Here is a 20,704-nt window from a genome sequence, read left to right as displayed (position 1 = left end):
AAAGCAGAACCACATTACAAATCATCATGTTGGTAATATTAAACCTTCCTATGTCAGAAATAAAAAAGGGGCCAGCTTCCACTTGCCTATGTAGTCACTCTTTATAGAAACTGAATTCCCCTCATTATTCCATCCACAAGATACAGCAGGGCAAAAGTTCCAAGAGTCCTGCTGATCTACAACAAAAACCTGCTTGTAATTCTTAAAATATGCCGAGCAGAACTGGGTCATGGAAACACAGATTCTCCTCTTTTCACTTCCGTTTAAACTCTCAATGACTTTCCAATGACTTGGGTATTATCAATTTTTCTTGATCTGGTTTAGAGTTTCATCCTAAATTACAGGTAAACATAAAGCATTCTGAACTCTTGCCCAAAAATTAACAAATATTTCAAACATCGATATTTTTACATGCCCTTAATGTTATCATTACCTTGAACTCTCATGGAGTGAACAATGCACATGCAGTTGACCCAATCTGGAGACTGAGATGATGTAAAAGAGTGAACAACAGCCAAAGTTCTGGCATCAATGATAAGGACATCTTGATATTCTCCACAGCACAGAAGCCAGCCTTCTCCTGTCATCCGGAATGAGCAGTGGTAATACTATGCAAATAGAATTCAAAGCAAAACTTAATTATCACAAGAAATTGACATAATTTTGGCTGTGTTAAAAGACGTCTCTGGATTTTGGTTTTAGCATCTGTTCAATTAAAGTATTAGACTGAAAAGCAGCTGAAATCTCTTTTAATTCAATTATTCTCCACTCCTAAAGTGTTGATTTTACATTTCAGTATCACTTACATTTTATCAGTTTTCAGGAGAAAGGGGGATCTTTTGGAAAGAAGAAATCCTATCCCAAATCTTGTAACACTCACAAGTATATTATTACTGGAGTGCTATTTAGAACTAAACAACAAACAACAAAACCCAGATTCCTTACCTTACCAACACTGCTACACATTAAGAAGGAATAAAAGTAATAAGGCATTTGAGGAGTTCTTTTGCCAAATAAGTTTTGGGAATGGCTTTTATTAAAGACCAAGTTGTACATTCTACTCTTAATGAGCTCTCTCACTATGAAGGGTTTTGGTCCCAGAGAATAGAAAGGCGCTTGTGTGAATAGAAAGGAGCAAGTCAACAGCATTAAAAGCAATGTGTAAAAAAAAAAAAAAAAAAAAAAAAAAAAAAACATATATATATATATATATATATATATAAACACTGTCTGTGCTATTGGAATCATGCAACTAACGTGCATATGCTTAGAGTTCATCTACAAAAGCCAAAATCTGTTTTAAATATTGGGAAGTAATCATAAAGGTTATGGCTATGCCTCTTGCTCTCTTTTCATGAAGAAGAAATTCAGAAATTAAGAACACGTCCACCAAAAAAAAAAAAAAAAGTTTAAAATTGGAAATAAAAAATTTTTTATGCTTTACAAAATAGCACATTATTAAAACCGAATCTTTGTGTATTTTGAATGTCACTAAGGAAACATATGAAAATTATCTTTCAAATGTATTTGTCAGGAAGATACAGAAATGAAAGAGTCAGGGGAAAAATCTGGTTGAATAATACCTTTTGAAAAAGGAAAATGCCAAAATAGTAGATGATTACTGATAATTTTCTACCCTCATGACAAAATAAAAGTTCAAAAGAAAAATTCTCCAAAGATGTTTCTTTAAATGTGTGTATAGCAAATGCTCTAAATGAGTTGCAGAATCCAGAAATGTCCTGAAGGAAGTGAGCATACTTACACAGATTGCAGTGTGCCTGTAAGGAAGTGTGGCCTTCTCCACGCACTGTCCATTGGTGACATTCCAAACACACATCTCCCTAGCAGAGATAACTTTGTATTATTCTCTATCATTTACACTCAATTGGTTGGAATACTTTTTGTGCCACGAAGTTTTTCTTTAAAAAAAAAAGTGCTGCACTTATGTGCAGCCTGATCGTTTATGTGGCATTTGGTTACAGATTACTAGGCAAAAAAACATTGTGGTCATTAGCAGGAATGACATACTGTATCTGTATCTTTTTGTTTCAGTAATTACACCCCGCCGCCAGCCTGCAAACCTTACTTTAGGACCAACCTGGCCTCCAGCAAATGTGGGGATACAGCTATCATGGCCTGTTAGGGTGACAGTACAACAATCTTTCCATGGATACTGCATCCTCTTGAAAATAGTTTATTTCATTTAACTTAAACTGCATATTCTGAAAAGCATAATGCATCAAGTGCTGTATCTTCTGTAGCCAAGGTAGCACTTTTGTAAAAACAAACAGTGCCACCAAGAGGCTACATTTGGTCTATCATTGATACAGTTTATTTCTTTGCTTCTCCTGATTTGAAAGGCTGAAATCATCCTTGCTACTTAATATTTAGAAAACTCACAATGTTTTGAAAACTCTTACTTGATTACATATGTGTTACAAAGACACATACACAGTTATAAAATATAGTTACAAAATACATCCAGTGTAGAGTGGTTTAAACCTATATGATTTCCGTTCACAAAAACCGTATGGCTTTTTCAGAATTGATTGGTAATATTCAGTTTTCACAGTTTCAACACATAAGCAAATTTTTCCATAAAAGAAAAATAAAAGTTTTATAAATATTAAGAGAGATGCTGCTATTAAGAAGCAGAAGATATGGACAAATAATATTAAATACTATATGCAATTGGTGATTCGCAGGCTTTTGTTTTTCTAACCAAACACTGGAACTGAATCTTCTAAGTCAGTGTTTCTTAAATTGGGCTATTTGCTCCCCTTCCTCCCCACTCTCCACCTCTCAAGGACATTTGGCAATGTTTGGAGATATTTTTGGTTGTCCCAATTGGAAACACACTACTGGCATCTAGTGGGGAGAGAGACCATGTGATACATATAGAAACAAAATATTCATAGTTTTTTTTTTCCCCCTCTGTTTATATTCAACCTTATTCCAAAAAGGATTTGATGTAACCTGAAAAGGCATGTAACACTAAAACAGGGAGCAGCACGGGGTGGGGGGTGGGGGTTCTGCGTGTGTGTGTGCATGTGTGCATGTGTGCATGGGTGTATACTAAAAAATAAGATTGGCAGAAAGGTAGAAATTGAAATAATATATCTCAAAGGTAAAGAAACTAATAATACATCTACAAGGTAAATAAATATAAAAGATTTTTTAAAATTGAATATTAATCAGCCAACAATGTAAAGATTTAGCTCTACAGGGATTTGAGTTCAGCACCATGGTTTTTAACTCTAGCTGTGCATAAACAATTAAGAGAATTTTTCAAAAACTACCCTCAGAGATTCTAATTCATGGCTCTGTGTTGGGGTCTTGGCACTTGTGGGTTTGAAGAACTCCTGGTCAGGTGACCTGTTTCTAGGTAAGCCTATTTCCAAACCAATAGCTGCAGACTTCAGCTATACATTGGAATTTTCAGGGAACTTTTTTAAAGTACTGATGGCTGGAACCCAATACAGATATCGAGCCAGGCTAATTAAATCACACTTTCCAGGACTGGAGGCTGAGCATCAGTAAAATCTTCCCCAGTGATCCTGGTCTTTTTAAAACATCTTGGATTCTAATGTTTTCCCTGTTTGTTTGCTTATCATTGTATTTTCTATCATAAATTTGAAAAAAAATCATAAAACAAAAATTCATTTTCTGCCTATTAATTCCATTTTAGAAAAGAAAGTAAATTAGTGATGTATCAAAAGTAGCATCGGCATTATAGCTGTAACTGTGAAAGCTACACACTTAACAAGATATGAAATCTAACTATGAAAATGCATATTCTTTTTAATTTTAAATACTCTTCCCAAAATTTGTACACAGATAAAATCATCTTCAATTATAAAATATTAAATTTCACAATTTCCAAAATTTCTAAAATTCATACATTTTTTATTTTAATAAAAAGAAAAACAGAGGAAAATACCTACAACATATAAAATTAGAAAATAGTTAAATCTCACTCCTTGAGAAAGGACTTTTTGTCTTTTTCAGCTCTACATTCCCCACCTCAGTACTTCAATAAAAATTCATTTAAAGGATAAATATGTCAGTCCCCATTCTTTCATACACTTTCCATCTTTCAGAAATACACACTATTTTCTCTTGGCCACACTCCTATTTCTCATATTTATGTGCTAATAACACTGTTACTGCTTTGCTCAAATTTTAATAAAGTGTCTGGAGAGAGAGGAGATAAATATGAATACTTGATTTGCCATCTTGAATTGCAAGTCTATTATATTCTTCAGTCTTTTCCTTTGCCTTCCATTATATTTTTGTTTTTTCTTTGGCATTTTCAGGTTCCTCTTCTTCCTCTGCCTGCTTCTTAAGTGCTGGTTTTCCTTAAAGTTTTGTCTTAAATTTTCTTGCATTCTTACATTTCACATTCTCACTGGGTGAGTTATCTATTCCCATAGCTTCAGGTCTCGTCATTATGCCGTTGGAAGCCTAGACCAACAAATTTCCAACATGCATCTAGTTATTAGATGTTCCCCCCTGAATGACTCATGTTCAAGAAAAAAAAGCATCTTCCCTCTTTGGTTCCCTATCTCAGTGAATGGCATTGTCACGAATGAGTTTCCCACATTATTTTTGACCCCACACTGTCTCTCATTGCCCCAAATGTGGAGTGCTTGCTACTCAAATATGGTCTCTGGACCAGCAGTATCAGCATTGCCTAGGAACAAGTTAGAAATGCAAGTTCTTGGACCCAGCCCACTCCTACTGAATCTGTATCTCTGGGAGTGGAGCCCAGAAATCTGTACTTAACAAGGTCTGTAGGTGATTCTGATGCCTGCTCAAGTTTGAGGAGGACTGTCCTAGAGACCTCCAAGGCCTGCCTACTTCTCTGGTCTTATCTCTACTGGTGACTGAAACTTTTATTAATTAGCAATAGCCTCTCCATCAGTGCCAAGGCTATTTGCCTTAAAGTTTTATTAACTATATGTATTTATTAATATAAAGTATTAATATTGCTATACCAACGTTATTTTGGTTAGTATTCACCTGATAAATCTTCCATCCTTTTACTTTTAACTTATCTATGTCCTTATGCTTTTTTTTTTTTTCTGAAAATCTTTGTAATTTATCTGGAAGGCTTAGTTTTATCATGTAATAGAGACTACTATTTTATTCATATTTATTTCAACTATCTTATTTTGTGCTCTCTCTTTGTCTCATTTTTTCTGTGATTTTTTTCTTTGTATTAAACATTTTTTTTTCTTTTTAAAATTGGTAGTTACACACTCTATTTCTTTTATTTTTATTTCTTTTGTGTGATCTTTTAGTAGCTACTCTGGAAATGTCCACATCTGCACCTAGCTTAAAGTCTAAGGTTAATCAACATATTTACCCACCTCTAGAACACCAGAACACTTGGAATCTGATTATTATACTAATTACATGCTATGGTTGACCAGGACTGTGTATACATGTGGGTGGGCTTATATAAATATTATTATGTCTTATAGTCTGTGTTTATTTAAATTTTCTAAATATTTGCTGGGTTTTGTATGATCGTTCTTCTTCCATCTCAGATCTTCCTTCTAAAATCATTTTCCTTTGTATTGAAGAATATCATTTAGAATTTTGTTACTTATAGAGGATCTGTTGGTAGTGAGCACTCTTAGTGTTTGTCTTAATCTTTATTATCTTATCCTAATTTTTCAAAGATTTTTGCTGGATATACAATGCTAAGTTGACTAATATTTTCTTTCCACATTTTGAAGGTATTTCACCGCTGTCTAGCTTCATTTTACTGTTACGAAGTCAGCTCTCCATTTAATTAACATTCTTTTGTAAATAATCTGCTTTTTCTCACTGTCTACTTTCAAGATGTTCTCTTTTCCTTTGACATTCTGTTGCTTCAGCATCAGGTCTCCAGGTGTTTATTTCTTTTCATTATTCTGGAATTCACTGGAAATCTGAATCTGAGGATTTATGCCTACAAATAAAATAATATTTAGGGAAGAAAAATGAAAAAATCTGATCCATGAAGCAACTCTGGGTCTCTTCTGATCATCTGGGAGGCAGAAATGCTAAGCGCACAGCCACTTCCTGGGACTCGTCAAAGCTAAAAACGTGTTGTTGTTTAGAGATTAATGGTGCCAAGCCTAGCAAGGGTAATAACTTCCAGTGGATTAAGTTACAATTTATAAGTATGCAGTGGCTGAAGTGTAAGTACTGTCTACGATGAATCTTATACAAGCAGCATCAGTTTGGGGGGATCCTAAAAGAACAGAGTTCTAGAAAATTCAAACTATCCTGGCAAAGGAAATGTCTAGTCAGACAGTCATATTGACAGGGTTTATATGGCTGAATTAATCTATCATTAAGAACACAGCTATTAACCTTAGTTTCTTTTCTGAAGCTAGACCACCATGGGCAAAAAACACTAAAGCTCAATAACTTTTCAGATCTATTTCTCACTTAGCTATTAAATTTTTCTCAACTCTCCAAGTAATCCCAGAAAAAAATTCATCATCCCCCAAATTCTCTAGGTCGAGAATTTGGTGTTATGAACATTATAGGAAAATGTTAAAAAAGAATGCACTAGGACATTTCAACTTTAGATTTATCTAAAGTTCAATCTCTCTTAGTATAATAATTATTGCTTTACTATAAACTATGAGAATAGGCACCTCTTTGATATCTGTTCTACTAGCTATTTTGTACTATTCTGTTTATACAAGTTGGACACGTGCTCATTATTTTTTTAGCTCTCAGAATTCAGAGGCATATAATTTCTCTTTTAAAAACAAAAGAGGAAGTTCTCTTGTTTCAACCAGCAACCCAATCCCTCATTCACAAATGCATCTGAATCGATTCTGTGTTCCATAGTATACTTTGACAAATAACTCATCAGCAGAGTCTAGTTCAAGGTAGCTCTTCCCTAAGTGGGGTTTTTTTCCTACAGCTAAGTCCTATATCATCAGAGCAGGCCTCACTTCTATGAAACTGTACCCAAATCACTGTCTATGTTCCTTTCCTTTCTTGCTCCCACCATCCCACTCACACTTGAGTTCTTTCCTGTTAGTTTTATAATGGCATCAGACTAGGGTACACATGAAGATTGTAACTCTTGAATTATTTTTGCAAAACTATGAAGGCTTGCATGGGTTTGCCTAAGAACTCAAAGTGAGTTAATACATGAAAAGACAAGCACCTAGACTTTTCCATTTCCAATTCTATACTAAGCATCTGTCGATATTGTTCATACTGTGAGGCTCCCTCAAGGTCTGATACACATGTTGGGATGTTTATCTTGGTCCCAATTCAGCAAAAAGAGTATTAGATTGGAAATCATAATACTGATTACATTCCTTGAGACCATCGCACCCCGCAAGATGTTAATCAACCATGCAAGATCTAAGTTTTCCTATATGTAAAAGAAACATGTTGCTCACAAACATTTCCGTCAGCCCCCATCATACTTTTTAAAAAGAGAAGGGAATGGAGAAGGGACAAAATACCACACATCTTACCTACCCATTTTCAGCAGCACTAACAACATAGGGCTGTTTAGAGAAGTCCCTTGCTCTTGCCAAACACGTTACTGAAGCCGAATGACCAAATAGGAGTTCTTTAGCTGAAATCTGAAAATGATGAAAGTAAGCTTTTAAACAACTGTGAACTGTTTGCAGAATAAAAACATTGTGCTATAGTATTCACAATTCTGATTAGGAAATCCTGTTATATGATGTTTTTGCTGTACATAAGTTTCAGGAAAACCGATATATGGCATATCAAAATCCAAAGATAAAGGAGTTGTATTGTACACACTTTTTTGTTTGTTTTGGTATGGTGTCCATCATGAAACCTAGATACTGCCAGACCTGTTTTACAACATCTAGGTTTTGAATACAAATAAGACAGTGTTGATGCTTATTATGCAAAAAGTGTCCCCCAAATGATACTAGCATACTAATGCGTAGATTTCAGAATTCAAAATGAGTTTACAAAATAATATAAGTGAATGTATTGCCCTTTTTGTAATCATTATAATACCTTATTTAGTTGGGGAATGTAAATTGGTAGCCATCACGGAAAGCAGTATGAAGCTTTCTCAAAAAATTACAAACAAAACTACCATACGGCCCAGCAATACTACTTCTGGGTATATATCCAAAAAAATGAAATCAGTATCTTGAAGAGGTATCTAAACCCCAATGTTCATTGCAGCATTATTCACAATAACCAAGACATAAAACAACCTAAGTGTTTGTCAATGGGCGAATGAATAAAGAAAATCTGGCAATGTATACATACACTACAAAATATTATTCATCCATAAAAAGCAAATTCTGACATTTGCAACAACACGGATGAATCTGGAGGACATTATGTTAAGTGAAATAAGCTAGACACAGAAAGACAAACACTGCATGGTCTCACTTATATGGGGAATCTAAAAATATCAAACTCATAGAAGCAGAGAATAGAATTATGGTTGCCAGGGGTTAGGGGTAAGGGAGGATTGAAAAGATGGTAGTCAAAGAGTACAAACTTTGAGTTATAAGATGAATTAGTTTGGGGAAGTTAAGGTACAGCATGGTGACTATAGTTAATAATACTATATTGTATATTTGAAATTTTCTAAGAGAGTAAATCTTAAGGATTCTCATCACAGAAAGAAAAGGTAATTATGTGAGGAGATGAATGTGTTCATTAAGTTGATTGTGGTAATCATTTCATAATGTACATGTATATCAAATCATCACACTGTACACCTTAAACATATATAATTTTTATTTTTCAATTATACCTCAACAAAGCTGAAAAAGCAAAGAACTGAAATTCCATTATTCATGGATAAAATATCAGACCAGTTATCATGGAGCACTTTTTAGGCTCCAACCTTCACTTTTAAAAATAACTAATATTTCTAAAATAAACACATTTCTTATTTATATAAAAATAAAGAAAAAGTCAAGAAAATAAGAAGATAAGCAACAAAAATAATTTGGGAAACTCATTCGTGACATATTTGCAAAACACATATCTGATAAAGAACTATTATCCAAAATATTCAGAGAACTCTTAAAACTCAACAATAATAAAACGAAAAACTTGATTACAAAGTAGTGAAAATGGCTGAGCAGACACCTCACCAAAGACGACAGCAAATGAGCATATAAAAAGATGATCCAAATTTGTATTAGTCGGTTTCTGTTGCTAATAACAAAATACCTGGACCTGGGTACTTTATAAAGAAAATAAAATTTATTGCTTACAGTTTGAGAGGCTAGGAAGTCCAAAGTCCAGAGGTGAAGGTCTTGGTGGTGGTGACAGTGACTCAAGGGTCTCAGATGGCAGAAAATGGTAGAGCAGAGACAGACTAACCTCTCATGTGCTCTTCTTTTAAAGCTCTCAGAACCATGCCCCTGACCACCATTATTAATCCATTCACTATCTCATGGTCCTATAATGTCCTCTTCAAGGCCCCAGCTTTCAATTACCAAAGTTGGCTTTCCCACCCTCAACAGTTACAGTGGGGATTAAGTTTTGGGGGGACATTCAACCCAAGGCAACATCATATGTCGTAAGGGAAATGCAATTAAAACAACAATGAGATACCACTATACACATATAAAAATGACCAAAATCCAGAACATTGACAACACTCAATGCTGGCAAGGATGTGGAGCTACAGAATCTCTCATTTGTTGCTGGTGGGAATGCAAAATGATATAGCCTCTTTGGAAGAGTGTTTAGCAGTTTCTTATGAAACTACACATACTCTTATCATACAATCCACGAATTGTGGCTCATTGGTATTTACCCAAATGAGTTGAAAAGTTGTGTCCACACAAAAACCTGTACACAAGTGTTTATGGCAGCATTACTCATAATTGCTAAAATGTGGAAGCAACCAAAGATGTTCTTCAGTAGGTGAAAGGGTAAATAAATTGTGGTACATCTAGACAAGGAAATATTACTCAGTGCTGCAAAGAAATGAGCTATGAAGCCATGAAGACATGGAGAAACCTTAAATACGTACTACTAAGGGGAACAAGTCAATCTGAAAAAACACTACATGCTGTATGATTCCAACTATATGACATTCTAAAGAAGGCAAAACTATGGAGAAAATAAGAACACCAGTGGTTGTCAGTGGGGGCAGGGTGGGGGTGTGTGTGGAGATGAACAGGCAGAGCACAGAGAATTTTTAGGGCTGTAAAACTATTCTGTGTGATACTGTAATGGTGGATACATGTCATTATACATTTTTCAAAATCCATACAATGTACAACAACAAGAATGAACCAACCCTAATGTAAACTATGAACTTTGGTGATAATGATGTGTAGGTTCATTGACTGTAACAAATGTACCACTCTAGTGTGGGATGTTGATGACGGGAAGACTGTGCATGTGTGGGGACAGAGGCATATGGGAACTCTCTGTACCTTCCACTCAATTTTGCTGCAAACCTAGAACTGTTCTAAAAAATGAAGTCTATCAAAATTTTTTTTAAAAATACCTCTTTTGGCTCCCTATTCCAGAAATAGTAAAATAAACTTTTCTACATTAAAAACAAAACTGTCACTAAATGATTATTTAAAATGCCAATGTTTTTCTCCTATATGAGAATTGAAAAACCATGACACTAAGGGCTAATTCTTCCATTACCTCATGTGTGAAAGAAGTATATGCCTCATTATTTTGTAAAACAAGATTATGAAAATTAAACTACAAAACAGAAAACGTGTATGATCTCCTCAAATGGAGAAGGAGTTGTCAATAATGAACCAAAAATTTAACACGAATGACTATAAAATGTTTTGTGGGTAATAAAAATCTATTTTCCAAATGAATTAATATCTATTATGGCTTTTTTGGAACTATGCAAACATATATGTAGATGATAACCCAATCATATCAATGAGGATAAATTATTTCACAACATAATTTTTTCCTGCCTTCATATCATTACTATCATAAACAGAAATATTTCTTTGAAAGGTCTGTTGTCAAACTAAACTTTTAGTCATACAAAGAGGGCTTTGTGGTTGATTAGAATCATTTATAACCCAAATTCTAACTCTCTTTTTCCTGGAAAGTCTACAATGTTCCGTCTCAGAAAACAACATATTGTCTTTCCCTGTTATCACACTCAGAACATATACCTCTATTAATTTAATTTCTATCCAATCTGTTAAAAGCCAAATTAACCAGTGAATCAGGGAACATCAAGGACATTCCCTCCTCCAGAGAAAATCCACTGTGGACCAAATATCAGAATGGAATACCATTGCCTTTCATATGAAGTCCTTATTCTGCTACTAAATCTCCACGTGTATTCAATAAACTGTGATAATTTGCTATAATCTCTTCATTTTACCATATTCTAGAACTGCTGTGAAGAATAACAAAAAAAAAAAAAAAAATCTACAATCACACCAAGTCATTGTCATGCTGAAATCCAGGAGACATTTACTGTTATTCACTGGCTTTACCTCTATGAAGCACTTATCCCTCCCACCCATACCCCAGTTCTTCTAATAGCACAAATAGGAAAGGGAAAAAAGAACACCCAACTTTGTGAACATCTACCATATTCCAAGCACTGGCGCAACCATGAACAGTGTTCAAATCCCCCTTTCACAGGTGAGAAAATCGAAGCTCAAAGAATAAAAGTCTTTTGACCAATATCACAGAGTTGGTAAATATCAGGGCTAGAACTTGACCCAGATCTCCATTCTTTCTCTACACACATTGCTATTATTCATTTTGTTGTGTATCCTTCTGAGTACTAGACAGGAGGAAAACTAGCACATAGCAACTAAGAGAATCTGTGAAGATGTCCACCTCACCTTTCTCTATGCTTAAAAGTATGATAAATACCAGCAATCAGTATCAGAAAACCCAAGTAAGGATGTTATTAGCATGGGACTCAGAGAAATTCCTTACTGGTAGATCTCACAAAGTTCTGGAAAAACTAGAGGACTGTGGGAGCCAGACTCTAAGCTTGGAGGCAGCATGCATAACCTATGCATGTGATAAAAAAACTAGGAAGGGAGATAATTATTTTCTAGCTCCCCTGCACCCTGCCATCTCACCACCCATGGACAGAGAAAGACTGAGATAGATACCCAATCTTCTTCTGAACACTTGGATACTCTAAGATGTCCAGAACTTAAATCACCTTCTTTCCCTCCCTACTTTTATTCTCTAATACCCTTCATCCCTTATACAAATAAGCAATACCATCATCCCACCAGTCCCACCCATTTCCCAAACTCCAACTCTGGCAGGTGTGCTTCACTGTTTCCTCTCCTTTACACACATACAACCGCTTTCTCAGTTCTGTTCATTCTCTCTTCTTAACATCTTTCCACTTTTTATCTCCTTTTCATCCCCACTGCCACTGATTTGGCCCGCTCAAAAACTTCCTTGACTAAATCACTGTAGAAGCCTCCTACCCATAGTCCCTGTCCCTGATCTTATCTACCCCTTCCTTCAATATACCCTTCATATTACTAGGAAGTGACACTCTAAAACACAAGTATACTCAAATAGTATTGTCATCTTCTCACATAAAATATCTCCAAAAGCCCTTAATATCACCACTGCTTTTAATTATCATGTGCTATTAACTCTTGCTAGTTATATAAAAAAAATTTAAATCTCTCAGCACATCAGATTCCATGTTGGATCACTTGTATCCTTGTCCAAGTCTACTCAACTACTTTTACCAGTTCCCTGAAAGCAAAATGTCTGTGCCTTCCACACACACTTGTCATTCCCTTTGTCTGTAATCTCCTCCCACCTCCAACTCCTGTGCATCCTTTAGAACTCAGCTCAAGCATCACCCTCAGAAAGCCTTTCTCTTCAAAACCACAAGATACCACTTTACACCATTAGGATGACTACTGTAAAACAAATGAACAAACAAACAAGTGTTGGAGAGGATGTGGAAAAACTGGAAACTTGTGCACTGCTGGTGGGACTGTAAAGTGGTGCAGCCACTGTGCAGGTTCCTCAAAACTCAAAAGTATAATTACCATATGAGCTGGTAATTCCACTTTTGGGTATAAACCCAAAAGAACTGAAGCCAGAAATGCAGACAGATATTTGTACACCAATGTCCATAGCAGCATCATTCACAATAGCCAAATAGTGTGCACGGATGGAAAAATGGATAGAGAAAATGTGGTATACACATACAATGGAATATTACTTTATCTTAAAAAGGAAAGAAATGCTGTCACATGCTGCAACATGGATGTACCTTGAAGACATTATACTAAGTGAAATAAACCAGTCACAAAAAGACAAATACTATATGATTCCACTTATACGAGGTATGTAGAGTAATCAAATTCATAGAGACAGAAAGTATCACATTGCTTTACAACTTCCTATTTACAAGGCTCTCTCCTATACTAGACTCAGAGAAACCTGAAGGAGAACAAAAATCATCTGTATAATTGGCCTAATGACAGCATCAGTGTCCTTGAGTTTGTTTTCCCACTTTACATGGTGGCAAGCGAATGTTTAAAAGCACAGAACCTGATATATTCTCTTACCTAAATCCTTTTGGAAGGCGGAAGGGCTTTCCAAATTAGTATGAAGAGGAAATAAATGGCTCTCTGTTCACTTTACACCCCCCTCCCTACAGCTCCCTTCTTCCCTTCCTGCTGTCCTCTCCTGAGATGCCCATTGGCTTCAACTCGCCCCCACAGTTACATCCTCTCTTACAGTCTCTCATGTCTTCAAGATCTCCCTTTTTCTTCCCCTACCCGAATTACATTTTTAAAATAAATATAAAATCATACTATTAAGTATGAAAATATTAATGATCGACCACTGACTTGACTGCCTTACAGATAAAAAAAGAATCTGCTGAAAAATCAAAAACGCCCTTGATTTTTGCAGTCTGGAGCTTTCCCTGCTACTTGATCAGTGTCATATGGGACAAGATTTGTGAGAAAGTAAGAGAAGCTGTTCATGCATTCTGGCCCTAAGTTTAGCCGTAGAAAATGTTAAGGAAAACCCTCACATGGAGCATCTCACATTCCTACTAATCAATATCTTATTCATGTTATTAACTTTTTCACAATGTCCTCACAGTGAATTTCCAAAACACAAAGCTGATCCCATCCATAACTTAACTCTCTTCAATAGCTCTCCTTGCCTAGAGGATTCAATATAAACTCCTTTACTTATCATCTAAACTTCTCCATCCCTAGGCCTCATTTTCCCCTCAGGCCTCACCTCTCTCTGATCCTTGTTCACACCTAAGCTCCTGCAACAGAGAGCTCCTTGCTTTCCTCCAAGTACAGGCTGTTTGTAGAATGACCTTTTTTCTTCCACTCCTTCTTATCTGATTCCCATTCCCACCCCATATCTCTAACCCTGGATTCCTCAAGATCAGCACTATTGGCACTTTAGATAGAGAAATTCTTTGTTGTAGGGGGTGCCATGTGCACTATAGGATATTTATAGCATTCCTGGCCTCTACCCACAAGATGCCAGTAACATCTTCCTTCCTTCAATTGTGACAACCGAAAGTGTATGATGATATTAACAAATGTCTTTTGGGGGGCGAAATTGTCCCCTGCTAAGAATCACTGTTCTAACCCCAAGCAGAAGATTTGCTTCTAAGGAGAGCATGGCCTAGCTTCCCAACAGAATATGCAGTGTAGACCATTCTCTACTTAGAGTACCTTGTATATAACTACATATTATAATAGAATATAAATACTATTATTATAAAACTATATAATCACTTAACACAGTGTAAAGTGGGAAAACAAACCCAGGACACTTACTTATGCAGTTATGGCAAATTATGTATATACACTGCAACCTCTTGGGCAGCCAGCACCAGGTCTTCCCATTCATGTTTGAACTCTTGAACCTAGCGTACTGCCTAATAGATAATATGCATGCAACGAATGCATGCTGAACAAATGTTGAATACATAAAGATACAGATGCTAGGATTCCTAATTTCTTAAGCTTATTGCAACATATATACATATGTATATATAACTAGACAACTACTCCAGCTGAAAACAATATTCTTCACCTTAAAAAGAATAGCAAGACATTTTAAGCCATTTAGGAGTCTGAGTTTAAAATAGAACAGAAAATAAATGTGAGAGCCGTTATTTTCAGCACAACTGTTGTAATAAAAGCCCTTCCTTCTTTCAAAGATTTTCATAAACATTGAGCTGAGCTGATCTGCTATGCGGTTCTTAGCAGTCCTGCAGTACAACTGTTCAGTGATGGGAGGTGTTAATGAATGACGCTATAAAATAGAATTACAATTAATTGTTAATTTAGGTTTTAAAGTGACAAACTTTAAAGGCTAAAAATCGTCTTTGATCTTTAAAAGGTTTCTTAATGAGGGCAGTATACTTTAACTGCATCATTAGTTTAAATGTTCAAATTGGTTCTAGAAACTGCTAAAGTTAAGCAAATATCTATTCCAATATGTTAAATGTTTATAACTTGGGAAAGGGACAATTAATTGCTAATCAATGAGCCAAATCCTAGGTGAGGTCAGGTTCTGAAATAGGAGGACAACAACAGTAAATTGGATTTTGAGCATTTTGATGTGATCTGCAAAAATCACAGGTAAGCAGAGACTAATAGAATAGCAAGAAGGCCAAACCAGCAGAAACAACCAAATAATTAAGATATTATTCATTTACGTAATGGTGGTTTTCAGAGGTTTGCCTTGTTTACATTGATGAGCCATAATTTTTACAATTATACTTACATGTCCGTAGTTCAGTTACTTAAACATATAATTCAGGGTATCAAATAGTAAAACACAGCATAGCTTAAAGAATTATAACACTTAGTTGGTATTAGCTAAGATTAGCAATATTCATAACATAATTTTCAAATATGAACTTGATCCATATAATACTTTAATTTCTCCAAATTCAGAAGTAAAACCAATTTATTACTTTAATAAGCATCTTTTTAACAATCATGCAAACCTTCCACCACCATTCCACTTCCATTACCACAGAAGCAAGCTGTGCTTATACTGTGAATGTTGCTTGATTCAATATCAAGAGCTTTCACTAACGTTTAGTTCAGGGGAGAGGTTCCAGAGGCAGAGCTGACCCTCCTGACTTCCGGTCACGATCATGTGCTGGTCATCGGTGATCATGATGGCAGTGATGCTGTGGGGAGGGGCCTTCTTTCCCCAGAGTGCCACTGCCTGCAGAGAAGTCCTCATGATGGGTGAAACCTGGACACACAGAGAAGGGAAGAAGTATGCAAGGTCATCTTTCCTATATTCGGCAGAACTGACCATATTACAATGTAAATTAAGGGTGACAAACTTTAATGACATGCTCTCCCAGGGCTATGGAAATGAGTGCTTCCCCGCCATTAGAGAAGAAGGTAGTCAGCAGGCATGGAAATTACCATGCTCACTGCTAATTCATCAAAGAAAAATGACTTTTCTTCCAACTATTGGTTATTGATGCTGGTGAACACAAAAGCAGGGACAGTCTACTCACTCCACACCCAGTTCTTACTATGGCTTGATCCCAACCTGCTCCAAAGCCCAGCTGGGCCTCTCAGGAAGAATAGAGCTTTCTACATAGAATAATATAAAGACCTTTGCAGACTCTCTTTTCCCAGAAAAGTGACCTTATCTAAGTAACAAATACCTGAACTTTGCTATTAAAAAGGAAAGAAACCTTTTCCATAAAAACAATGTCTTCAAAGATTCATGTATGACTATCATGATTTCTGCCATATTCATGTTTCACCTATACTATTTGTAATAATAATTTTTATTCGATCCATTTTTGTATTTGGTATCTTCCTAAACAATAACAAGTGAGGCACAGAAAGAGAACTATGACGTTCTCACTTATTTGTGGGAGCTAAAAATAAATAAATAAATATACAAACAAACAAAGGGGGGGGAGACACAACGATCATGACAATTCCTTGAACTTGTTAAGACAAATGAACAGATACGATGTAGTGGGAGGGGAGGGGAGGGAAGGAGGAGAGAAAGAGGAACGGTTAAAGGGACACGAAAATCAACTACAATGTATATTGAGATAAAATCACTGCCTTCATGTATTACTTGAAAGGAATAAAATGAATACAGAATGATCAAAAAGTGCTTGCTTGTGTACCACACAAAATACCACCCACTGGTGTGTGCCTTATGTTTTGTGAAACATTGAGTTAAATATTCTCCCTAAACAGGCATTCTTTTCTGAAATACAAATGATTTTTGATGTAATTTAGTAGTACAAGCTTAATCCCATTAAATATGTCAAAGATGGAAGAGATAAAGAAGATACCAAACTTACTTTCCAATTTGCTTTTAGAAAGTCAAGAAAATGAAGGTTTTCTATCTTGTAGGATTTCTGGTACTCAAGCATCAAAAGAGTAAATACCAACACAAGTTTTAAAAACTATAGTATGTATTATTTATAATGTTCCCTTACATATATTCACACACACAGAGACAAATATATAATTATGAGTGTGCATTGACACTATGAACACAAATTCAACATGGGCAGTGTTTAACCCACCAACTGGATGCATTTAAAATTTTACTTTGTTTATTGATTACACATATTCATGGGGTATAAAGCTGACCGTCACTACCTGCATCCAAGGTATGATGATTAGATCAATGCTATCAGTGTGCCCATTATCACAAATTGCCATTATTCCTTGTGTCCCCCTCCCAATCTCTCCTCAACCTACTTTTCCCTCCACCCCTCCACCCCCAGCAACTCTAGGTAGGTATGTTCTCCCTCTACAAGTCCAAAGCACCACTGTGGTCTTTCTACCTATCCGTTCTCTCTTAGCTTCCACTTATGAGTGAGAACATGTGGTATTTTTTCCTCTGTGCCTGGCTTATTTCACTTATTTGTAGTTCCATTGTTTGAAATCCAGTGCCTAGTTCCCCATGGTTCTCTGAGGCTAGTATACAAGGCCATCCAGTCTGTAACACACCTGTAATATTCTACTGCTATACCCAAGCACCATGAAACCACAGTTTCTATAGGAAATCCTCTGAGCATTGCGATTCTGAATACCAGGACCACTGATATTAATTATATTACTAAGCTAACCAGAGAGTTATGGTTTCAGTAACACTGTAAACTGAACATGGACCTGTTCTGCTTCAACCACAGAGAAATAATGTCTTTTATATATTTTTAAATTATTGCTTTATGACCAAGCTTGAAAATGAGTCTAGAAAATTCCAACAAGTAAAAACTGAGAGGAACCTGAAAACCTGTACAATAAGCACTGGAGCTACATCAGTATATGGCTTTTTGTTAGCAAGAGTTTGAGTGAAAACAACAACAGCTCTCCAGTGGTAATCTTGCTCAATGAAAAGGGAACCAGAAAAATTCCACCACTACCCCGGGAAGGTAAGAAAGCTTATTTCCAAATATCCCAAGAAAAATGTGTCAAGCCTGAATCACAAATGGGTTTGGATTTAAAAAGTATCATTATACATAATACCAGATTCTCCATGTGAAGAAATCCATGTTAAAAATTGTTCCCAGGACAATGATACTACTGGAAAATTTGTCAAAAAGACTACAGACATATTAGAATACCTAAAATTAAAAAAAAAAAAAAAAGCCAAGTGTTGAGAAGAATGTAGAGTGACTGGAACTCATGTATTGATGGTGGGAATGGAAAATGATAAACAGTTTGTCAGTTTCTTACAAAGCCAGACATACACCTACTACATTGACCCAGTCAATCCACTCCTAAACTTACTCAAGGGAAAAAAAGCCCATATATTTATAAAAAGACTTCCACATATGGAACCTTTTTTGTAATAGCCTAAAACTGAAAACAACCCAAATGTCCATTAACAGGAGTCTAGATAAACAAATTGTCATATATTCACACATTGGGGTACTATTCCACAGTAAAAAGAAATGACCTATTAATTAGCACAACATGGATGAATCTGAAAATCACTGTCAAGTAAAAAGAATAATATTGAGTAATTTCCTTTGTATAAATTCTAGAAAATTCAAATTAATTTATAGCAACAGAAAGCAGGTCAGTGATTGGGGGCAGGAAGAAGGAACAGGGAAGAGTGAGATTGCAAAGAGGGAAGAGGAAACTTTTTTGAGGGTGTTAAATAAGTTCATTATTTTAACTGTGGTGATGGTTTCATGAGTGTATAATATGTCAAAACTTACCAAAATTTACACTTTAAATGCACAAATGCATACATACAAGTATTTTGCATGTCAATTATACTTCAATAAGGTTGTTTTTTAAACATATTCTGGAAGACGCGCCCACGAAAAAGACTGAACAGAATAGAAACAAATAACCCCAGTCGTAAATAAGCTCATAATTGAAAATTACAAAACATTCAAGAAAATAATAATCCATGAACAAACAGAGGAAGTAGTACCCCAGGGACTAATGATAAGAGAACAATCTAAAACTTATTTCAAAAGAAGAACAAATATATTAAATTATTATAAATCATTAAAGAGACAAAAGAAGAAATTAAAAACCCCAAGGAAAAAGACGGCCTATAAAAAAATATAAATAGCAGATTTTTTAAAAGAAACAAATACTATTTCTAGAAATAAAACATAATTATTAAAATAAAACCAATCACAATGAAGAGGATTAATTGAGAATAGACTCAAGTGAAGAGAGAATAATGGACTTAAAGAAAATTCTTAGGAAATTACCCAGAATACAGTAAAGAGTGGTAAAGAAATAAAAATTGTTGAGTGAATAAAATCAGAGAGGTTAAGAATAATCATAGACTTTGAGAGATGTAGATGTTAAATTTTACCTAATATAAGCTCCAAAAAAATCTGATATCCAATATTTATCTAATATCTAGTCTAATACCCAATATGTACCTAATGTAAACTTCAAAAATGATAGACCCCTTTCCCTTCCTAGCTAGTTCAGTCCTAACACCATCAGGTAGGGCGGAGCATGAGTGAAACTCAAATAGAGTGAGCAAGACATCTGTACAAAAGGACAGGTGGAGTCAGAGCCCAGGGAAGGTAAGGAGGTCATCCAAACACAGGATCAGTCCTGGTGAGTTGCAGAGCACAAGCGGGCTGAAGAGGAATAATGTATACTGGGTTGTCTGGTACTGGGTGTTGGAGCCGGAGCAAGCTGAGGAAGGTCTTTACCTACTGAGATGCCTCAGCAAGGAGTGTCTTAAGCCTAATGAGATAAGAACAGTGAAGGAAGTGTCCCTGGTGTGGTGGGTCACAGCCTGTGCAGGAAGGATGTTCAGCATCTTGTATTAGAGTTCTAGTGGGGTAAGGAGGACTGCTGCCTGAAACTGTAACCAGACATAGTAAATGAATACAGGAGGTAAGCAGGATGTTCACATATGGGGGACTGGGGACAGCTCCACAAAGAATGTGGAAGCCATAAAATGACTGGGAGAACTTCCACATGGAGGACAGGGCACTAGCATTTACAGAAAATTGGTTACATACAGGGTGACTGATAAAATAATTATTATATTGATTATTTATGACAGGAACCAGATTTCTTACTGTTAGAAAAAGGAGTTAGAAATATGGAAAGGAAGGAAACTGGAATGATACCTGTGATGTTGGAGTGGAATCAGAAGTATCGGTGTGAAATAAATGTAAATGTAAACACACACACACACACACACACACACATCCTATCCCTGTTCAATGAAGACCTGGGAGCAGTAA

At 35.7% G+C, this 20,704-nt stretch overlaps 1 protein-coding gene across 1 annotated transcript in view; it reads right to left on the bottom strand.

Annotated features, from left to right (window-relative positions):
- The window catches only part of WDR72 (WD repeat domain 72), a 196,335-nt gene extending 180,117 nt beyond the window's left edge, over positions 1 to 16,218 (bottom strand). Inside the window, exons 1-4 of the mRNA XM_063091708.1 lie at positions 16,066 to 16,218; positions 7,504 to 7,610; positions 1,763 to 1,841; positions 434 to 608 (exon numbers count right to left, since the gene is read on the bottom strand). Of these exons, the coding sequence (XP_062947778.1) occupies positions 434 to 608; positions 1,763 to 1,841; positions 7,504 to 7,610; positions 16,066 to 16,218 (514 nt within the window). The remainder of the gene's footprint in view (positions 1 to 433; positions 609 to 1,762; positions 1,842 to 7,503; positions 7,611 to 16,065) is intronic.
- Between the last annotated feature and the right edge of the window lie 4,486 nt (positions 16,219 to 20,704).

Source organism: Cynocephalus volans, chromosome 3 (genome assembly GCF_027409185.1).
Source record: "Cynocephalus volans isolate mCynVol1 chromosome 3, mCynVol1.pri, whole genome shotgun sequence".
In the NCBI taxonomy this organism is placed as follows: Eukaryota; Metazoa; Chordata; class Mammalia; order Dermoptera; family Cynocephalidae; genus Cynocephalus; species Cynocephalus volans.
The sequence above is the reverse complement of the archived record's forward strand: the minus strand, read 5'-3'. Positions and strand labels throughout refer to the sequence as shown.